Below are 23,270 nucleotides of genomic sequence, written 5' to 3' on the forward strand. Positions count from 1 at the left end.
CCGCGCACCTGCTGCCCGCCGGGAGCCGGCGCCCCTCAGCGCGGGGCCGGGGCCGGGCGAGCGGGGACCGCGCCCCGAGAGAAGCCGCGGCGGCCGCCTCGCCTCGGAGGGCCCCGACGGCGGCCAAGAGGAGCGGAGCCGCGCGGCGCACCGGCACTGACAGCTCCGGGCCGGCCTAGCCGCCGCCGCCCCCCTTTATTGCGCGCGGCCCGTGTGCCGGCGGCCCGGCCGGGCCCCGCCTCGCCGCGCTCGCCAGGAGGGGCGGGGGCTGTGGAGCGACGGCGGCGAGCAGGCAGGCGCGGAGCTGCCCTTCCATAGGAGCCGCCATTAACGCTGGGACCCGCTGACAGGGTCTCGGCGGCGGCGGCCGGCGCGGGGAGCGGAGGCGGCCGGGGTGGGTCCCCGTTTGATGGATCCCCGGATCGCCTGGTTCCAGCCAGAGCAGCTCGGCCCCTCGAACCGCCTGTGGATGCAGATCTGGGAGACCACGCAGGGGGTCCGCAACCTCTACTTCCAGCAGCAGCAGCAGCAGGAGCAGCAGCAGCAGCAGCAGCAGCAGCAGAGCGCCCCCGCCGGGGCCGGCCCGGCCTCCCCGCCCGGCATGTACCGCGCCCCCCGCGCCGACCCCCAGCCCGACTTCCTGCCGCTCGAGAGCGCCAACAACCAGCACAACCGCGGCCACCGCCAGGCCTCGCCGCCCCCGGGGGCCGCCGCTTGGGCCCGGCCCGCGCGGGGGGTGCCGCCCGCCGCCGCCGCCGCCGCCGCCGCGGCCGCCAGCAACAAGAGGAAGCGCGATAACAAGGCCAGCACCTTCGGGCTCAACTACAGCCTCCTGCTGGGGCCCCCCGGGCAGGGCCGGGCTCCCGCCCTGGGAGACGGGCCGGCCGCCAGGGCCCAGGCCGGGCCGGCCGAGCCGCTCTACACCGGCACCCCCTGGAAGAAGAGGAACTACAGCCAAGGAGTCGTGGGGTGAGCGCCGGGCGGGCGGCGGGGAACGGGGCCTGCGGCCGGCCGGGGCCTCGGGGAGGACGAGGACGAGGAAGCGGGGGGCGCCGGGCCGCGACACCTGAGGCGGGCGGCGGGGCGCGGCCCGGGCCCGGGGGCGGTGCGGGGCGGCCGGGCGGGGCCGGGCCGCTGTGGAGGGCAGCGCTCCGCGCCCCTGCGGGTACGAGGCCCGGGCCGAGCGGCGGGCCGGAGGGGCGGCTCCGGTGCGGGTGCTGGAACCGGGGAGGGGGAGGAAGGAAGGAGGCGTTCGCTCGAGGCCGAAGCGGCGCGTTCCGCCGGCGGCCGAGAGGTGTCCGTGTGCATGCTAATGGGGCGGGCACGCCTAGGTGCGGGGACGGGATCTTCTCGCACGCTCGTCTCGCTGTCACTGCGTGTGCACGTGGTGCGTGCTACACACGGATCGCCCGCGGAGCGCTTGGAGATCGCGCGCCGCCGCAGAGTCTCGGCGTGGCCGTGCCCGCGCGTTCCGTCTGCGCGGGTCCCCGGTCTCGCTTTTTGCTCGGCCGGCGGTGCGGCTCCGCACGCTGCGGGGATGTGGCACGGAGCCGCCCGCAGGCGGGAGGGCGGTGAGCTGTGCCCCGGGCACGCTGTGCGCCGAACGCGCGCGGGGCGGCAGCTGGGACCTGAAGGTCTGCTGGTGATAAAGGAGGGCGTTCGTAGGGAGCGACGGTGGGGGCGGTGCGTTTTCTAAGAGAGGTGACAGAAAAGGTGCGTTCCTATGCTGCCTGCCGTTCTGAGCAAGGAACCCGCGTGTGTATACAGCATTATGGATTTCGGTATGGGATTATTAATGGTTTTCATGGATCTCTGACTGTGGAATGCGAGTGCTGATCTGAGGATTTTGTCCATATTGTTTCTCTGTTAGCTTAGGTCTCATCCCTTGGTGTTGTTGAGACCACAGAGATCGACAGCAGGCAAACGTGTCCAAAAGTCTTCTGTCCAAAGCCCCTCCTCGCTCCTTTATTTAAACTTGTGGATGACTTCTGGTATGGGTGAATCCCTGGTTAAAATCCGTTGATAATTTCTGTGGTTTTACTTTTTATTTTTAAAGTTCATGCTCTCGGAATCCATCCTTTGACTGTGACCCATTTCTCCCTCCTCCCCAGCAGCAGTATACTGACATGTGTTTGTTAAGTGTGGATTTGCAGTGCAGGGTGTAGCGCCCTTTCCAATCCTTCTCGCTTAGAAAACATCAGGCCTCGTCCCAGGGTTCAGCTGGCCAAGGTGTGTGGTGACAGGAGGGGTGGGAAGAACTCGGTTTAGAAATCAGTACTGATGTGAGTGGGTCGTGTTGGTGCGCCCAACTTGTGCCTACGGGTCCTTCTGCTGCCTCCCACGGGAAGTGCTGACCTCCTGCCTACTGAATACTGCCCTCCTGTAAGAAGTGTCAGAACAAATATTCAAAGTTGTTGGTTGCTTTGGAAAAGAAACTCTTACAGCCCCAGGCTCCCTGTTTTCTTGCCAGCCACTCTGTTACCTTTACTGCTGGGTTTATAATAATTTGTAAAGTGACATTGCAGAATTGTGCAGTTCTGAATTCTGTGGTCACTCTCTGTGTTAGAGCCTCCACGATGTCCTTCACAAGACTTACGGGTAGCACGTTCCAAACACACTAAATCAAACATTTTTAAAGTTAGTTTTTGGACTCTAACACCTTCCAGCTTGTCATTTATTTACTTGGTTGTTGAGGATTGCTTTTAGAAGCCCTTCTTTCTTGTAAATCTATAAACCTTTTCTCCACGTTGAGGAGACAAAGTGGAAAAAGGGGCTTAGCTTCATCAGAAGCCACAAGGTAATAACTGCACCCAGGTGTTCAAGGCGATGGCTGTTGCAGTAGGAGAGTTTCACCTGAATCACTTTCACACTCAAAGTTGGATGCCCAGTGAAGACTTCTGTGTGTACTGGGCTGTCAGGTTTGTGGTGCGTGTTTATGTGATGCTGGTCCTGTTTTAACTATTTCCTTTGTTCAGGGTGGGGTAAGGTCTTTAAGATATGTCCTTAAGATATACCCCTACTTGTTAGTTTTTTTTGTTGTTGTTTTTTTGTTTTTTCTGTAATGCTGTGCTCTTAGGAAAGCACAGACAGCCGTTGGGTGTTTGCAGGGTGCCTGCCTGGCTGCCAGTGGGGCATGGTGGAGCTCTGCATTACTGCTCGGCTGCGCACTGCGTCGCTGCCGTGTGCCTTCCTCGCCAGCAGCTGCTGGTGGGCTTCTGTCCCATGTCCTAGAGCACCGTGTGGCACTGATGGACAGAGAGCTCTGTAACCCAGAAAATGAGGCTGTTGCTAAAGTGCATATTTTAAAGTACGTATTTGCAGTATGGGTTCCAGAATTTGTGTTGGTTAGTCCTCGCATGCACTGGGTAAAGGGAGATATGTAGTTGTATTGCAAAGCCTTACACTGGTGTTAAAAATATCCTTTTTCCCCTCTGTACTTGGTTCCATGCAAATGTTACAAATAATCTGGGCTTGCTGCTTTTCCTTGAATACCTTCCCCTATTTTTTTCTGTTGATCACTTTAAATTTTGAGTCTGTTGGATGCTCCCGTGTTACTGAGCAGTCGCATTTTCAAAAGGACCGGGCCTGACTTGTTCACATACACTGCTGGGAGCAGACAGTGGAATTCATGTTTCCAGGGCAAGGATGTCACTTGCGTGTCCGTTGGCTCTGAGCACACAGTTCTATTGATCAGCTGTCTGGAAAAACTGCCCGGCAGTTCTTAGCTAGTTGGGCAGTTTATGTAAACATGTGGCAGACAGCATGTAACTTAACTATCTTGCTACTGAGCTGCCTGAAGCTTTAGATAAATGTTTGAGGCATTTCCTTTCACTTGTTTTTATTTTTATTGAGAAACAATATTTTCTCAGCTCATGCAGTCTGTGTAAGGTGATAACTGAGCAACAACCCACCACTGCATGGATTTCATATCAAGACAGTTCTCTTACAGAGCGTGCACAGTATTTGTGAGCATTCGTTGGTGCAGAAATACTGGCTGTGTTCAACATGTGGCCGCTTTGTTTCACTGAGTTAATGGCACTGCTGTGCACATCTTATTCTGGCATGTCTTTAATGCTTTTCCTTACAACAGTGTTCAGACCTCTTGTTCTGTTGATAATGTTTGTGTTATTCATACTCCTCTGCTTTGTGCTGGCACTCTCAGCTTTGAGACTTGAGAAGCAGCACTGTAAAGCAGGTGTCCAGTGTGTCTGAGTTGCTTTGCACTGGCGGATTCAGGCATGTGTCTTGTGTCCTCTGCTGGCATTGTCAGCAGGCAGTGGTGTTCCAAAGAGCCAACAGCACAGAAAGCTGTGCTGGACCTGGATGATGTTGCTGTAGATGTAATATGTCTGTTTAAAACTGTCACTGAATTTACCTGGATCTGGTTCTCCTAGCAGCAAAGGTCAAGGGTGTAGGTAGATACGTGGTTTGGGGCGTGGGGGGATTCTGTGTTGTTCCCTTCCCTCCAAGGACGGCAGTAAATGCTGATAGCACTGTGTCATAGCTATAAGGGCACAAAAATCATCTGGGGTGCTAAGATAGGTCCTACAGCTCCTTCCAAATAAGGCTGAACCTGTCTAAAAGAACTGCATAAGGCAGAAGCTTTATGTGAAACAACAAAACCAAAAAAAAAAAGAAGCTAACCAAAGAAAGCCATGCACCTCATTTTGGCCTGTCCCCTGCTGTTTCTCTGATGCTTGCACTGAAGAAAAGAGCTCACAAGCAGCTCCCAGGATGTGGGTTTGAGGACTTTGTCGGGAACTGGATAATTTTTACTACAACATGCAGTCAAATAGGAAAACCTGACTAATGCGTGAGTTTAGGAATACAAATGTTATATGTAGTAGTGAGGGAGAGGCTGGGTTATGTTGAAGACTTGAGTATTTTGGAGTACTGAAAGCACACTGATAACAGTGACTTGGACATGAGAGAGAGGCTCCCAGCCCAATGGAGGTGCAGCAGGCTGGCACGGCACAGGGCTTCCCTGGGTGCTGGTCAGGAGGAGGGGATGCTGTGAAGTAGAACCGTAAGCACCTCAGGAAGAAGTAGCTTAAAGCTGTATTGTATTCTCCGGTGCTTACCGGAGAAGTTCTAATCTGCTATTTTCATGTGGCATTTGTCAGCTCTTTGGGCCCCTTATTATCTTTTAAGGCAGAAGTTCAGTGTGCAGGTGTGAGCGCCGTGCTGAGCCTGAGCCGAGCAGCGCGTGTGTGGCTGCAGCAGGGCTGTGGGCAGCCTGAGCCAGCGAGCCCTGCGTCTCACAGCTCTCACCTGTGTGTGCTGTCAGCCACAGCAGCTTTATTGCCACGTGAGCTGGAGCATGGGCAAAGCAGCTGGGTGTACTGTGAGCACAGCAAATTGGTGTACCTGTACTGCTGATTTGTGTGGCTAAGTGCCCAACCTGGGCAAATGTAATGTCATCCTCATTTGCTGTGCTGCTTTTCATCGTGTACTCTTCAGTGTTTGAATCGAAAGCATGGGCGATACTTGGTTTACTTGCACTAGCTTGGTGCCTACAAAAGCTTCATGTAAATAAACCAATGCTTGTTGTTCCGAAGTGCTGGTAAAACAGCAGTGAGGTTTGTGTGTGCCTCTAGATGTGTCATTGGAGTAGTTGCTCATGTTATGGAGCTCATGAAGAAATGTGCGTCAAAACATGGGTTGCGCTTGAATTCACCGTGTACATCGTGCTCAGAAATTCTATCAGCCCCCTGAAACAGTCTCCCAGAACTGTGCTGTCTCGTCACTTTGTACCCACGTGTGTAAGCCTTAACGTAGAAGTCCAGGGATGTGAGTTGAGTGCGCATTTTCCTGTGTCTGTCAGATGAGATTGCTGTTAGTGTCAGCGTTGTGCTGAGCGTGGTGCTGGCAGGGCCCCCGTGACAGCTTGTGCAGTTCTGGAAGGCGGGCAGCTGGGCTGTGTGGGAGTGGGGTCGGCCATTGCCTGCAGCCTCAGGTAGTGATGGGTTGTTATTCTGGAGGGAGAGCGAAACGGGCTTACTAGGAGGTGCAAGCGTTAGACTAAAGGCAGTTTGAGGAAACCTGTAGGAAACACACTGTAAATATTATATAACAGTATTGTTTAGCTTGCAGAATCTTGTGCTGGTGCCAAAATTTCAGCATGTCGTTTAAACAATTTAAGGAGAACTCTGTAGACCTGCTGGTTTCTACACATGCAGGGAAAGAGCATTTGAATGCATTTTTGTGAGACGTTTTGTTTGCTCTCATTCTTACATTCTGCTTGTGACTTGGGCACCTACTTACCTTGGAGCGGCTATATAAGGAACAGAAGTTCGGTGGACTTCTTTGGTGGATGGGGATGCCTATATTAAGTAATAGGAAGAGAGTGTCATTCCCCCTTGGGTGTTTGCTGCTTCCCAAGAGCTGCTACATGCCCTCCTCAGCAGCGTGCAGTTGAGAAAAGAGTATCTGCTGGATCTTTATTGGAGTTGCCTTAAACTGTGTTTGAGTTCTAGTTCTTATTTTTTAATGGGCAAGCTGTTAGCATGAGATCAGTTTTAGGAAGCGTGAGAGTGTTTTGTTGGTCCTAGACCCATGTCATCAAAGCATAGTATTGCATTTTTCTCTGCTTTGTTGTTTCTTAACCATCTTAGTGTTACATTTTGTTCCAGGGTATTCACTTCTGTAAAGCTGGAGAATGAGATCTGGTTTTCACTTTGGAAATTCTTAATGCTTTGAAATGCCATTTTGAGAAGTTGTATACAGAACATCACCATCAAAACAGTACTGTAAAACTTTGTGCTACTTCCTATTGACTTCATAATGTGATGATTCAGAATACATCTCTCAATACAGAGTATGTACTCCAAAATAACAAATGCACTGAAGTTGCAGAGGTGGCTTTTGCTCCCAAGTCTTTTGTTTATATTGCATGTGATGCATAACAGTGTTCCACTCTCTTTGCTGGATGCTGGCAGTGGCAGCAGTAGCAGGATGTGGCCTGGAGCCACGTTACATGTTGTGTGGAGATCCCTGGTGCACGTGGCCTGAGGGCCTTCCTTGGTTCTCCTTTTCCTATCACAAGAAAAACAGAAGGCTGTCTGAAGCAAAGTGGAAATCTTGCATAGAGCATATTATAAGCAAATGAATGCTACTGCTGTTCTTAGTGAGCTGTTTGCATTCTAATTCAGTATTTGAACATGCTGTGATTTCTGAAATTATGAAAGTTCGTTCCTTTGAATTATCCATGCAGATAACTTCCAAGGAGTGACGCTGGTTGTATTTGAATATTGCTTTCTGTCCTCAAATCTAGAAATTGGGGTGAAGAAAATATTGCTATCAGAAGGAAAAAGAGTATAAACCAAGAAGCTGGATGTTGGCTTTAGATATTTTTCCGAAGCTGCAGGTAGCATTACCGAAGTGATTTGAACTTTAATCATTTTGAAACTTTAACCTAGAACAGATAACGCAGCAGGATTTTTTTTCCAGGTATACTATGGACTTCTGATGTCAAAGCAAGATAGGTTGGATCTAGACAACAGAGTCCTTATTTGTAAACATGTCCAAAAACCTCTCCTATGGAGTCTTTGGAGTCTATTTACCTTTTGAATAACTGTGTCTTTGCACGGGTGGTAACTGTTGTACCGTAACCATGCAATTAATGTATTAGTATTGCTGCATGCAGTCCAGGTCTTTTGCAGTTAGCTGTCCCTGGCCGTTACTGTTCTGAGCCTCAAAGTAGTGTCACAAAACCTATGTGATACTGTGTGCTTGCTGTGTGCCTTAGGGCTGGTGGTGGCTGGGAGGCAGCAGCAGCACAGAGTGAGGGCGAACCACCCCATGGCAGCACCTGAGGATGTCTTGTGCTGGTAAATCAGCAAAGTCTGTTAATTTCCTTCCTCCCATGGTGACAATTAAGATTATTTGGCAGACCTCGTTCCAGATCAGCCTCGTAATGTCCTCCTTGGCATGGGAACTACATCTGAATTATTCAGAAGCAGTGCGCAGCTAAAGAGACACAGTCTTGCCACAGTTGCTTGGAGAAGGCTTTACAGTATGGCACGCTCCATCGCCACACTGCTCTGTCTAATCTTGCATTTTATTTCTTCTGCTTTGGTTTATAGAGGATTTTTACTGAAAAATCGTGGTAGTAGGGGGCTTAGGGACAAAGTGTGCCTATGTACACCTACTCTTTTATTGGTGTGATTTGAGGTTAGGGTTGAAGGGAGGAATGAGTCAGCCAGCATTACTTTTTAAGTGTTGTTGAGCAGCACAGAGGAAATGGTGCTGTGATTCTGCAAGTAATGGGATGTAATAATGGGTGGATGCAAATGTTAAAGTTCTTCACAAACTTCAGTACTGGGAAAATGAGGGTGCTGGAGAAAGGGTTGCGCTTCCAGGTCAGCAGGAACTTGGCTTGCTGCCTTTGCTCAGTCTAGGTTTGTTTTTTTTCTGCTGGTTTGAATTGAGTGCATATGTGTAAAATGTTGCTTATTTTCTTACTGTTTGTTTACAGACTCAATAAATGCTGAGAAAACTTGCATTGTCACAAATACAGCGTAGAGATAAGCCTTCATAAAGCGTCTTGCATGATTAGTGTGGGAGTGTTGCTGCAGTATTGCAGTCTGAGGAGCAGTGTGCGGTCAGAGCGGGCCCAGCCCGGCCTCTTGGTCTGCTAGTGGTCCCGCGCTGAAGACAAGTGCTAATGCAGCCAGCCCCTTCCTATAGGTTTTTCTCTCACTGTGTTACCTTTGAAGCTGTTCAATTCCACTGTTACTTCAGAAACAGCAGGCATTTTCCTATGTAGTCTAAAAAGCCTGTGCCTGGGCTCTGCCAGCTCTGTGTCAGGGATTCCCAGCCTGCAGGCGCCCAGTGGCTGTCAGTACAGCAGCTGGGCTGCACAGCATGGGGTGGGAGCTGCCTGGGCCCAAATAGTGGCTGTGGCTGCAGGTCATCCAGGCCTGGGTTAGGACTGAGCTGTGCTGAGAGAGTGAGATCCTGATGGGTTTTGTTATTATTTGCTTGGCTATGTCACGCTGTAGCTGGGTGATTCAACCAGTGTTTGAGGATCTTCTGTTTACTTGGCCTTCTGGTTGTGTTTTGGTCTCATTGTCTCATTCCCATTCATCCATGAGGATTCCTCCTTGCTGGAGTCATACTTGGCAGGTACTCAGGAGAACATCGTCATGTTGGTTTTTGCCTTGAAGAGCCAGTTGTCTGAGGTTAACAGCTTTATACCTATTTCTGCTTCCAACATTGTATGCGAGAGGTTTGTCTCACTGAGCTGTTGGATTTACCTCTTATTAGATATTTTTTGAGATCACATAAAGAACATTGTCTTGCTTTTGTTTCTGTGTTGTATTTCTATTATACGTCAGCTATAAACATTTTCTTAGCTAAAATCTATGTAAATTTGAATTAGCTACTGATCTTCTGAAGCTGCTCTTGTTACAATTTGGCCAAATGCCACAGTGCACCTACAGGTAGTAAAAGATACTCTTTCACTGACAATGAGTAGCAGTGTCAGCTGCTGGGATGGCAGTACCTTGAAGCAAATGAAGAGTGTAACAGTATAATAATAAACTTCATCTCTCATTTCTTGTATAATGCAGGATGTGCCTGTAGGTACTAAGTCATTGAATGCTGAAATAGTTCACTTCAGCAACTGCTCCTCTGGGGTGTACCAGCTGCAGGGGCTCAGGAACACACTGTCCACAACCTCAGTTAACTGAGCAGTGTGTGGAGAGCTCAGCGACCCACTGAGTGCTGGCCAGTTGGGCTCCTCTGCTGCGTCTTGTGCTCGCTTCTTGGTGTGCTAGACAAATTCACTTATATTTCAATTTATTAACGAAATTATTTTGAGATGTTGGTTTCAGTAAATTAGTTGGATGAATCTTGAGTGCATGGTGTGAGTGCTCTGAACAGCCTCATGTCCATTTTCTGCTTCTGTCAGAGCCTGCACACAAATTAATGCTGCGCTGGGGATGTCCCATCCTACAGAGGGACCCAGAGTTCAGCTGCCCGCTGTTATGTCTGGCCCCTTGGGAGGGTTTGACTCTCCAGCCGTTAGGATCCTTGTTTTATCACCACATACAGATTCTCTTGTCCTTGTGTCCAAGTAGAATTCAGCAGTTGTTGCAGTCGCATTATGTCCTTAACAAGTCATTCTTTAGCATATAATGGTCTATATAAGTTCTAAGATTTTATGACTTTGGAAAGTATATTCAGTGAAAGGTGTTTTCTAGGCTCATACTGGTAGCTTTCTGACAGGTGTACCAGCTCAATCTTCGAGAAAGAAAGGAAAAACCGTGATTTGATCTGCAGCTTTAGTCAGAGATTTACTCTTCTGGGTGCTGTGAGGAACATGTCTGATAGCCCGCGTGGGTTGAGGAAGTGTTTTTTCCAGTTCTCACACAGAAGCTCCTGGGTGTGCATCTCTATCATTGCGAAGGGACCTCAGGAAACATTTTTCTGTGAGCTGCTGAAGTATTGTTCTTTTCTGGCTGTTACTGTTTGAAGCCATGTAACCCAGAGCAATTGAGCAGAGCAGAAGGCGGCTGGTGACTCCCTGGAATGCTGCAGGTTGCAAGTGTGGCACACAGCTTTGCACATGTTCTTTCTGGTGGCTGTGCAACTAAGTGAAAGCATCAGAATGCCAGAGAGCAAACTAGAATGTGAATAGGTAGCTCATAATACATACCTGTAAGAGAGTATATTATTGGTTAAATGGGCCCCCAAATGAATACTCAGTTGTTAATCTGAACTTAGTTCACTTTGCACAGCCTTACTGTAAAGATAGCAAGTGATAAAAGAAAAAAGCTACCTGAAATGCTCCTTGAACCTTGCCACAGCACGTGTAGACCTTCTGCCTCCTCCTCCCTCAAAATGCACCCCTGCACAAACATCTGAGCACTGTCACATCTGAATGTGTGTTGCTGTTGTATCACAGAGCCACTGAAATGCAGAAACAAGTCCTAAATGGGAAGATCTGGTTCTGAGCATGTGCTAGGCAGGTGAGTTGCGATCACAGTCCATTTTACTTGAAGAATATAAATTTAACATACAAATTTAAAGCTTTGTGCAAAATAGTAAGTGCTAACTTCAAATATTTATATTAAAAAAAAAAAAAAAAAAAAGTGTTTCTAACATGAAATTCCAGCCGAGGTGACTTGCGGCTCTTTCCTGCATTCTTTGAATGCTTCCAAATGCAGTCCCCAGAGCCCTCCCTGATCCCCCAGGTAGCCACCCAGCACTGTATTAACAGCTACAGGGTTCTGCGCTGAGTTTTTAGCTGGTACACTCAGATTTGAGATTTTATTTGAAAATGTTCTTGTGCTGGACCTGATAAGTCCTGTACTGCAGATGTAAATTGTTATTGGATGCAATATTCTGACATCAAATTATTTGCAAGTTTGATCAAATGCTGTGTTACTGAAATGGAGCTGTCTGGAGTTGAGCTCTGTTCTGGGCAGTTCTTGCTGAGCAGCAGAGCAGTGTGCTTGTTGTGCAAGTGGCTGTGAGGGAGCTGTGTGCTTATCGTGGCTGCTGCTCTGCAGCCAGGTGTGTCAGCAGCTGCTGCTGTGGGGGAGCTCAGACCCGGCCCAGCTTTCTGACTGACTTGTTGTGAGTGGGTGCAGGATTGCCTCTGTTCATTGTAAGGCTGCTGTGGGTGTGGAGCTCTGGAAGTTTAAATTGACTCAGATGGAAGGAGGCTGAAATGAATAACTGTGTTGCTCTCCTCTTTGTTTAACTGATCTTCCTAGTGAAATCTGTTACGGAGTGATAAGCGAGGAGAGCATTTACCAGGCAGAAAAACCCACTGTGTGTGGGAGAGCACAGAGTTCTCTTCAGCTTTCTTCTGTTCCAGAGCTCTGTTCTGGTTCTGCATCAGGCTTGCTCGGCCCCACAATGGACTTGACTCTCAGCTCAGAGGTGGCAGTGGTAGTGCTGAGGAGAGCCTGTGGTGTGAGTTGTAGCTTGGATCCCAGTCTCCAGGAGGAGAGCTGTTGTCCATCAGAAGTAGTGGACAGCCTTCAAAGAGTGCAGTGATCCTGCCCGTGCCCTGGCAGCATGCGGTGTCACTTACTGGCACACCTCACATGGAGCACTTACACGAGAATATTTCCCACACTAACAAAATAGTAGCAGTGTGTTAGTGGTGTGTGAAGAGCTTGATGTAGTGTTGTGTCTGAAGATAAATAGAAATGACTATAAGCTGGCCTACTGGATCCCTCTGATCTATTTTAATAGTAAACACCATGGCTGGCATTCGCAGAACTGATCTGATGTGGTTGGTTTTTGTTTTTTGTTTTTTTTAAAAAAAACCTTTCTTCTCTTACCTGTTGTGTTGATTCAGGAGGTGTCAGGTCTAATTGCAGACCTTGGGGAGATGTCCCAAGGGTCACTTCTGTTACAGTGCTAGCACTAACCCCGACTCACTGTGTTGTTACAGCATTGCTGGGAAAGTGCAGCTAATATACATTGAACTGCTACTGATAAGTATTTTACTTCTCATTAAAGCCTCGTTTCAAATATCTTACAAACCAGTGTTGGCTTCTCCAGGTGAGAGCTTTTTGACAAGAGAATCTGGCAGACTGTGGACATACTGGTTCCTCACTATGGGAAACATACCTTTAATGTTTCAGAAGTTCTAGCTGTTCAGAATTCTACCTTGTTGCTATTGCAGAACATTGAATGTGCATACCAATAGTCGTGCTCTGCATCTAAAGGCTCTTTTTAATATAAATCTGTTTTCCAAATTATGAATTTGCAAAATGTGGAGCTGCTGTATATATTTCACTGTATTCCAACAGACTGATGCTTTTCTACAAGTGAGCTGAAGAGAAAGGCCTTGCAGTATTTTACGTGTGCTCACCAAGAGGGGCTGCTGGAATGAGAAGTGTGTCTCAAGACATTAGCTGTTACTAAAAGTTGAAGCCATTTTGACACAGTGAAGAAAAATGCTCACTTGTGTGTTGTCAGAAAAAGTCAATTTCTTGTGTTACTTTTTGACTGTAATAATGCACTTGGAGTCATAGTTAGAAGTTACTTGAGTCAGCTTAAAGAAGAGACTATAGAAGAGACTGTTCATCTGCATTGAAGCAAAGGATCTATAAAATAAACTAAAAAAAAAAAACCAAACTGAAATGGTGGTAATAATTTAAATTCAGTAATAGAAAAAGCTGCCTACAGTGCTTTCTTTTCCCTCCTGTGTTTTAGTATGTCTTGCCATTGCCAATGTGCAGTTATTTTAATGCTTTTTATGATGCTGTTAAACCAATAAGTTAACGTTAAGTTTGGGACATCACTAAAAAGCTGCATTTTTTTTTAAATTTTTTACTGCATTTTTTTTTTTAATTTTTTAATTTTAATTTTTATTTTTTGGAAGGTCCTGGGGGAGTGGTGTTTATTGGGAGAAAGGAGGAGAGGCTTCACGGCATGATTTCAAATACTTGCCCAGGACAGGCATTATAGGCTTTGTAATCTTAAGTTTTTGCGGCATCTCTCTTTGTTCCACTGCATTTGAAGAAATGTGATGATCAGTCAACCATGGCTTTTTAAAGTGAACAAGCTCCATTCAGGGAAATGTTTTCAGATTTAACATCAGAGTATTTAGATGAATCTTGGAACACACTGGTCCTGAAAGCAGGGTCTGGGCTCCTGCCTCACTTACTTATTTGGGAAAACATTGCCTGCCCTCAGTGTGAAAAGGCAGTTCTGTGAGTCACTCGGCAAGCTGGGGGTGCTGCTCAGAGGTGTCTGGCTGTAGGTGGATGAATGCAGCGTCCCAGCAGTGCAGCTCTCAGCAGCCCGGTCACACCTCCTTACGCTTTCCTATCTGTTACCTTACTAACAGAGAAATCTTTGGGGATTTTTCATTTTGAAGTTCCCATAGGACATGCGTGGCCACAAAATCTGGTTACTGTGTGACCTGTAGTACATTGATGTGATCCAGAGATTGAGGGTAGAAAACGATGGCCAAAGTCTCTGTGGCTTTTGGAAGTTGTTTGCTTTGTTCAGTGTAATTTTAGTTTCTTATGAGGACTGATTCTACTCGTTGTCATGAAGCTTAATTGCCTGTTAAATCACCTGCAGACGCACTTAGTTGTTATTTCTGTAGCTTAAAACCTAGCACACACTACAAGAATTAGTCTGCTACAGAGACGCAGGTGGTAGGGACAGGAGCTCAGCAGATGCTGTGTATTTACTGCTCCCTTTGCTGCTCTAATGCTTGGTTTTGCTTCAGATTGAAGGTAGGCAAAATGATTTGTGGTCTTCATGTTGTCTGCTCTGTCCTGCTTTGTTACTGAATACGTGATGATGGTGATAATGATCTAGAAATATTTTTTTTAAATTATGAGCATTAAGACTGAAAAGCGAATTTGGGATGCTGCTAGAGAGTGCAGTGTTACTTCTGTATTTAAAAATACTGGAGGAGGGAGGGGTTTGGGCTCCCTGTGCTTTTCCTTTGCCTCAGTTTTGTTCAAAGTCCCTTCAGGACCAAACAGCTCACAAATGGGAGATGGACAAGCTTTGTTTGGTTCCCAAAACTTCTAAAGGATAAGAAATTTCTGCCATAATCCTGTTTGTTTCTTTGCTTTATAGTTACAGAAACAGTGCCGTCTTTTTCATAGTCAAGTATCCTGGGAAGCTTCAAACCAAAGTTGTTCTCTCTCTTCCTGTGCAATCCTGGCTTTCCTAACTGGAGTGGAGGGATGGATGCATCTGTGTTGTTTTCTTTTCCTCCGGAGTAGATATGAAATGGTGAGGGCAGCTGAACACTGTTGCACAGGAATGATTCAGCCAACGAAAATTCGGATATAAAGACTTGTTCAATGATACAGAAGTACACTGTAAATAGCCCATCCAGGTGTGGATATAAAATCAATAAGGTCTGAAATCAGAAGTGATTCATCTTAAAGCATAGAGTTTGGGGAGGCAGAAGTTGTGTGTTCATTCCCTGCTTCTGCCCACAGTCCACAGAGGTTCTTAATAATTTAAATTTTAATCACTTTGAAAATGGAGCTTCCTTCAGAACGTCCTGTAGGATAAATTGTAGAACATGAGCACTATGGAATTCTGGATCAGAAGCTGTGGGTAACACCCTTATCAGGGAAATTAAAACGTGTGCCTATGTAATTTCTGTTGTGAAGTGAAAGGTGAAGAAGAGCCAGAGCAAATGGATTTATAGTACAATTCTAAAATGACAAAAGCAGGAAATTTTCAATTACAACTGATTTCTTTGGTTAGCATAGAACTGTACTTCAGCACACAATGGCAACAAGCTGCTATTCTGTTGTTGTTATCTTTGTCTCCCTGCTCTGCTTAGGAATATGGCAGCTTGCTTCTCAGCATTTGGTCTGCACCAGCGTGTCTCCAGTTTCACGGAGCAGCATGGCTATAGGTAGCTCTCCTGGGCCCAGTTTTGAACCTGTTGGAGTGAGTTGTGCTGCTTCATACATCAGGCAACTGAGTTTGTGTCTGCGTGCAGAGCATTTCAAGCAGAAATCACATTTTGTTTGTCCGTGACTGCTTTTAATTGATTGGCAAAGGTGTGGTAGGGTTCATCCTCCAGAATAACAGCATCTTGGCCACATAGTTGGAGAACCTTGGGTAGTGCTTTTAGAGCCCACAAGTTGTACTGCAAAAGAAAGTAAGGTCCTATTTCCCTATGACTCACAGCTTTCTGCCTTATTGCTGCGGGTCTAACAGGCTTTGTGTTCCTCCCAGTGCTGCTCCAGGCTGTTGCAGTGTGATGTCCTTTTTGTCATTACAACTTTTGTGACCATCGTTTACTTTTTTAATGATGCATCATTGTCACTGTCAGGTAAACATAACAAACACTGCAGTCCACTGTATTCACGGCATGTTCTCTGTAACTTTGGTTCTGTTTGGTCTGTAGAATTGTAGTGAGCTCATCTTAACACGGTTTGAAAGCAGGACACAATACAGCTGGTACTTGCTTTTAAGGCAAACTCAGAGCAACTGTAAGATTATTTTTTTCTCCCCACATGTTAAGACTTCCTTGGATACCGGACAAAGACACGCTTGTTTACGGCTATTTACTGTAATAAGTAAACTAATGCTCTTATGCATTGCAGACTACTCTCCTCATGCATCCTAAGTAGCTGTAGGGTGTTGATAGCTTCAGTGTGACTCTAAAGCCAAGTAAAATAGCCCTGTGTGCTGTCATCAGGTTTATTACAGCGTAATTTCCTTTCAAAAACAAGCCTCCTTTTAAGGACTTTTATCTTAAATAGCTAATGAATGTAGTGGCATTCAATAACAAAATACTGTTATGATGCCAAAAATAACTTATTGGTCTCTTTGATCTTCATTTCAGCTGAAGATATAAAATTCCACTAGAGACTTTAGACAACAGGCTCCATTAATCTCAACAAATTGTTTCAAAAAACTGCAGCTATAGATGTTGATTAAGACAGTGAATAAGCTTGGGTTTTAATTTTCAATACAATTCGAGTTAACTCTGTATTAATTGGAGTCACGCTACCAAGTCATGCTGTTTTGCTCTGAAATCTGCATGTTACTGCTTCTGTTTATCTTGTCTTTGATTAATCATTCTCTCACTTGTTGGCAGCAGTTGCAGTGGGCAGGGAAGTGCGGTTCCAGGTGGAGCTGAGGGCTGTGCTCTGCAGCATGGCGCTCCTGGGGCTCGGGAGGTTTCCACCTGGCACACCGAGGGCTGCCTCTAGTACTGTTAAAGCCAGTCTTCTGTCACTGACAGAGTTCCCATTTCATTCTTGCTGTGTCTATGTTGTGTAGCAGTGTTTGGTGCAGGTGTGATGTGTCTGTTTGTGTCCTGTTTAATTTCTTCTCTTCACCGTAAAAACTTGCACAGCTATCTAAGAGTAAGAGCAATCCAGATGTAGGCACACATGATATTTATGTGTAGCACCTCAGTAGTTACATGCTTCCCAGGGATGCACCAGCTGATGTATTTATCTCCATAGGAGCGTTGTGTGGGTGCGTTAATTTAATGGAGAAGGCACTGAGACCTGCAGTGTTTGCATGGCACAGACCTCTTTTGGCTTCAGGGACTTAAACTCCTGGTGGCGGCGTTTCCTGAAGTTGGGCTGAGGGAACAGCTCGGCCCTGGAAGCCCAGGAGCAGCCAGGGCCACCAGCAGCTGGCAGAAGGGTTGTGCTGCGCTGCACCTTCACGTCTCCCCAGGTCCCTCGGTTTTCTCTCGTGCTGGGCCTGTGCAGTCGTGTGCCCTCTGACAGCAGAGCGCGCTCCGCTCTGCCTTTTAAAAACATCACTGTGGGCCGAATGGCGCTGTGGGGGTAGCGAGGCTGCCCAGGTTTGGGCTTGAGGCCTTGGCGAGATGCTCTCTGACGGTGACCTGGTTATGTCCCCGTGAGGAGCTTTTTCAGAGGCGTTCTCTTTGCATTAGCCATAGAGAGCCTGTGGTGATTGCCATCCCAGGCTAATAGGCTGTTGGCACAGTTGTCTTGCAGATGTTGGATGTAATTCCAGTAAATGCTGGGTAAAAAGTAACATAGATATTTCATCCCTTGGTCTCTTACAGAAAGAAGCTTTTGTTGTTTGTAACATACAGTGCTGAAGAATGCAAGACAAGTCATGGACTGAGTTCTGTCCATGCTCTGATTCAGTCAAATACACCCTTTGGATGTTTCAGTCTGTTTTTTTGACACCTTTGTACAACTTGCAGTTATCAACATGTGATTTATTTAAACATGTGTGCAGTGGGGAAGTGTTGGATCCTGTGTCTGATCTAAGGATGTGCTTCTGTGAATTACTCCTTTTTGGTGATCCCCTGGAGCTTGAAGGGAGGATGTGTGCGTACTTGGAAACTAGAAACAATATATTTAAATAAAGTGTTACTGTAATGATCATTACAGAGAACAAATGAAATTAATTTCACTACTCTGTGCCAGAGTTCCTCTGTATTTTGTTGGAATTAAAGGTTTTTTTGTGTCTGCTTTTTTGAATATGATGTTAGTCAAGCTGATGATGTGCATATGATACTGTAGAAGTCTCCACATTGGTGGCACTGTGTGAAGACTTTGTTATTGCAGCTCTAGTAAAGGCAATGTAAATGTAGCTTGCTGACTGCGAGCAGCACATGTGACAGGGTAACTCACATCTGCCAAGTTGGTTGTCTGCTTGTCAGGCAGTTTCTGAGCCACAGCTGCTGTGTGCGTACTACTTACTTTCTTGTTATGGGGAGAGAATGCATATTCAGTTTGTGCCTTGTCTAAACAGTAAAAGCAGCAGTTTTTCTCGCTCTAGTACTGGCACAATTACTATAAACTTTTTTGAAAGCTTGGGGCTGGATATAGACTGATGCCTGGAATTCCCTTGCTGGTGCCAGGGGCAGGCTGGGAAGTGCTGGCTGAAAACCTCCTCTTGGAGCTTTTGAGCTGGATGTGCTTTAAGCTTACAGCTGCATTCTTAGTTGAAGACTGAAATGTTCTGTATAATGCTGACTTTACGCAGTGCAACTTCTGATGTGAAGGTACTTTGGCTTAGTGTTGCTTCCATACATATGGTGCAAGTTAGCGTAAGGAAACTAATGGGAAACTAAATCTTGCTAAGTGTTGCAAATCTAGATTTAAAATATATATATATTTTTTATTGCATGATGCTCATAGACTGGTCCTTAACTAGGAGTATTTTGTTTTGTTTTGTTTTGTTTTTTTTTTCTTCCAGTCTTCATGAAGAAATCATTGACTTTTATAAGTATATGTCTCCCAGACATGAAGAAGAGAGAATGCGAATGGAAGTGGTGAACAGGATAGAAAACGTTATAAAGGAACTCTGGCCTAATGCAGATGTGAGTAGGACACTGTTCTGTTTGTTAAAATATAAAAGACAACATTTTGTGCCTGCTTAGTCTTTGAAGTTCTGAAAACACTGTTTATTCTTCTGTTTAAAAATAAATAAATAAATAAATAAATAAGGCTTTCTAGTCAAATAAGAGAGGTGATGTTTATTTCTATGGTAATATAGGTCAACATTTTATATCACACAGAAGAACAGAAAAGAACAAAGACAAGCTAGAACTGTAGTCAAAGAAAAGATGTAAGATATGGCAAAATAATGTTTAATCTCATTAATAATTATTAAGACGAAGGTAAATTTATCAGGCAGGCAGACATGCTTGTACTGTACCACGTTTAAAAAAAAATAAATGAATTCTGAAACCCATAGCTGACTGAAAAAGTCTGCGGCAGGACTTCTAGTCCAAAGACCTGCAGTCTTGAATAAGTCTCTGAAGGTGGAATGCTAACAATGCCATGCTATGTAGACCATAATGGGCAGTTAAACTCAATTGAAATATCTTACAAATGTAAATTATCCAGGTTTCTGTACAGAAAAAAAACCAACTCTGCAGATCTTTTTACTATATATTGAGCTTTAAATCTCTCATGCCACTTCCCACTGAAGGTAGGTTTTTGCCAGTGATTCGTTCAGCTGAAGCAAGTTTCTCCTCTGTATTTATGAGCTGTGTATTTATGGTTTGTTTTGTTTATAATAACTGATGGATTGAAGAGAAGCTAGAAAAGCTTCTTTTACATCTCAAGAAATTTTTGTGGAGACACTGTTGGGTTTTTAGCATAATTGTTTCTACTGACATGGTGATCATTTCCAGAATGCAGATTTGTAGCCTTAGTCATTTATCTACAGATAAATACAGATAACAGTAGCTGAAAATAAGGACTTGCTAACCAGAACAACAAACCAAATTCAGACAGTAAAATCTTTAGTTTAAGGAATGCACTTTGATCCTGCCACAGTAGAAGGTAATGTTATGACATGAGTGATGTTAACCTGCTATTCATTTCGGATCTTCCTAACATTTTTTTTTGGGGAAGTGTTTTCAGAGATTGGCAGAGTGACTACTGGAATTCAGTATGAGCTATCTGTATGTGTTTGTTTTAGTGTGTAAAATACACTGCTGTCTTCAAGGTAGTTCATGTGTTACAGACAGCATGTTAGTGATGTATATAATGTGGAAAGAGCACATCAGCCTCTTGACTGTCATCAAAGCCTACCTCAGAACTTCAGGGGTCGGTGCAGTCAGTACTACACATTGGGTAATTTTCTCTTTGAGGAAAAGGCAGTAATTTTTCTAATGGAACTGTGCCAAACTTGGGTATATCTCACAGTGTTGTGTAGCTCTCCACTAACAGTGAGGAAACAAGGATGTGTATCCTGTTCAAGAGCAGGAGTGGTGGGATGCCACCGTGACAAGAAACACTGCTGGCCTTGAACAGTTCTTACTGTGATGCACCTTACCAAAGTCTTGTAGTGGTGAATTTCACCGAGAAAACACATTATTTTCAGCCTAGAAAAGATGCCACTGTTGTCCAGACAAGTTTATGTGCTGTAGGCTTACTAGCTTAATGGTGTGGGTGGATTTATTACTTGGGGATCTTTCTTTGTTACTGCTGGACTTTTGAACGGTGCACCAGAATTTACTGCTTTCCAGGGTGTTCCAACCATTTGTAGGACAGACTTAACCTGTGGAAGCTAGATCTTTGATTGATTGATTGACTGATTGATTAGATATATGACTTTGGGTTATTGAGAAAATATTTTTTATCTATCTAACATACTGTTACTGGTTTTTTGAAGCCTTAATCTTTTTAAGAACTGGAATTGTGCCAGCTTATAACCTGGCAATTACGGTAATGCCATTTTTCTAATACTTTACAGACCTGCTTGGGAACTAACTGCTGAGCTTGACTTTTAACTTTGACAGCCATCTCTGATTTTCCAGTCTTTTCAGTTAATCACTAAACTTCTGAAAATCTTACTGGTTCAGTACTTCCAAAATCTGAGTACTGAGTACATGCTCTGAGAAGGTGGAGTGGTGTCTGGTCCAATGTCCTCTGCTGTAGCTGTAGTGTAAAGTGATTAGTTAATGTTTAAGCTGTTCGCTTTGACTGGTAGATGCAGCAAATCCAGCTAAAATAAACCTTCAAGTTAAACATAGACATTCAGCTTTGTGTATGTTGTAAAAATCTGATACCACGGGAAGTAAAATCAGACTTCATGAATCTAATTGTATAGAGATAGTGTGGAATGTGTGTGCACATTTTTTTTTTTTCCCCATTTTCCTGTTTCATGTCAGAAAAGGCTGAAAAAGCAGATGAAGAGGGGTAAAACTAGGTATCCTAAACTGTTACTTTATTTATAGAAGTTAGCAATTGTGTCATTTGCTCTCTTACTCAAGGGAATGTGCTTAGAAGGAAACATTCCTAGTAAGTGAGAACTGTTCTTGGCATCGGCAATGCTCTGACCATAAGAAAGGCTTTAATTACACTGGAACTGAACAACCCAAAACATTAAATGAAGACATTTAATGGAGGCACAACGGTTTTTGAGTAGTTGAATCTGAAAAGCTGAGTATTCAACAAGTGCTTCAATGGAGTTTAGGATGCATTTGTCATAGTGCCCTCAGCTTCGTGTCTGAGTGTGTGGCCTCACTGAGGCAGTGTTGTGTACTTCATGCACTTCAATTATAAAAATACTACGATTGGAAATAGTAGGACTGTTTATTTTTGTAGACTTCAGAAAATTCATATTTTAACTTAATGATGTAGCAGAAAGAGGAATTTGAATTGGCTATGGATAGATTTGTTCTTTGTCCTGATGTGGGGATTTTGACAGGACAGAGTTCCCCATGTTTTGTGGGTTTCCAAGTTCAGTTCTGCACAGTGAGGACATATTTGGACATGTACCATTGTGAAAGCACTCAGGAACTCCGGAATCTGACTCAAACAAGTTTATGGAGATAAATACTGACAGCAGTAGGAGTCCATTGCAGTACTACAAAGTGCTGTCTTATGAAGGTGTGTTCTTACCTCTGTCTACACAGGATAAAAATAAAGTGAACAGTACTGGCACAGTGTAAAAACCAACACGTCTCTCGTAATAGTATCCTGCATTTGGGATGCTTTTAATGTGAAAATGGCTATACAACTACTATGGATTAAATTCTACTTTGATAATAAATCTGAATCTTTTAAAATATCTGTTCTGATTTCCCCTCTCTTCCTCTTCCATCCCTGTAGTTTTGATGGATGAGAGAGGGATTGGAGTGTGGGTGTGGGTTTCTTTTATAATAGTTCAGTTTCTCATACTCCAAATTATTGTACAAGAGCAGATGTTCTCTCATTCCTTTCAGCAAAGGTCATATACGTTGTATCAGTAAGTTTATGAATATTTTCAGGGTTGTTTATTTAACAAGGGCTTTCTTTGCTGTTGAGTGGAACACACTCCTTTGTTTAGTAATGTGAAAGCATATTTGGACTTTCTTAACCCATCCACGATGTTTGCTTTATTATGAAAAAGTACTTTTCAGACTTCTTTAGTGGTGGAATAAATCCTGATCTGCTGGCCCCAAACAGTTTGATAGAGTGCTTTTTTTTAAAATTATCGTAAGTTTAGAATTATTTTTATTTTTATTACATTCCTATCTTTAGCATGTCTTGTCTGTCTTCTTTTGTCAAGATCTGGTAAAATATTGATACTAGTGCAGTAACATCTCTTGCAATCTTTTGTACTGTGAGCAGCTATGGACTTTGAACATTAAGTTTACTGCAGTTGCGTGCTTTTTGTTGGCCTTAGGAATAAGAAAGGTTAAAGAGTGAGGTGATGCAAAATAATCAAGAGGAAGAATTTGTGTTCTGCTTCTTAGCCTTTTAAAGTGTAAAAGCACTTATTTACAGAACATCATCTTTTCCTGTCTCCCTCTTTTCTTATCCCAAAGGGAAAAAATATGAAAAGTGGGTCACTTGACATACACATAGGTGGAAATCAAGCTAGTTTGTGAGACTCATTAAGGCAGAATATGTAACTGTAAGGTGGCTCCAGGAAATGCATCAGAAGGCAATCTAGTTGAAAATTAGTCCAAATGTGTAGATAACTTTCCTTTGAAGTCTCCCCAGTCCCCTCTGAGACTTGGATTGTGAGTCTGACCCCCGGTGAGGCTTGGTACATTAAAGAGATTGAGGTTTCGGGCAGCTTGCAATACATACACAGTGTTTTAAACTTACAGTGCTAATAAAAATCCAGCACAGTGAACTGAATCTGCATGATCATGTGACAGTTCCTGAAGCTATTTTGTTGTTGTTTTAGAGAGAGTTGTGCTACCTGTAATTCAGGAAAAAAAAACAACAACAAAAACGATTAGGTTTAAATTTTTTATTATTTTAAGTGTACAAAGCAACAGAAATATATAAAGCTAAATTCTGAAAATGTGTTTAAAAACAGAAGGGTATACTTAAAGCAAAACAGAATTGATCTGACTTTTTTTT

General features: G+C 44.8%; 1 protein-coding gene across 1 annotated transcript in view; it reads left to right on the top strand.

Annotated features, from left to right (window-relative positions):
• Positions 1-409: 409 nt before the first annotated feature.
• Positions 410-23,270, top strand: part of TENT4B (terminal nucleotidyltransferase 4B) — a gene marked incomplete at its 5' end in the record, with an annotated part of 35,379 nt that continues 12,518 nt past the window's right edge. The window contains 2 exons of the mRNA XM_079541584.1: positions 410-969; positions 18,655-18,778. Coding sequence (XP_079397710.1) covers positions 410-969; positions 18,655-18,778 — 684 coding nt within the window. The remainder of the gene's footprint in view (positions 970-18,654; positions 18,779-23,270) is intronic.

This window comes from Tetrao urogallus (genome assembly GCF_951394365.1).
Source record: "Tetrao urogallus genome assembly, chromosome: 12".
In the NCBI taxonomy this organism is placed as follows: domain Eukaryota; kingdom Metazoa; phylum Chordata; class Aves; order Galliformes; family Phasianidae; genus Tetrao; species Tetrao urogallus.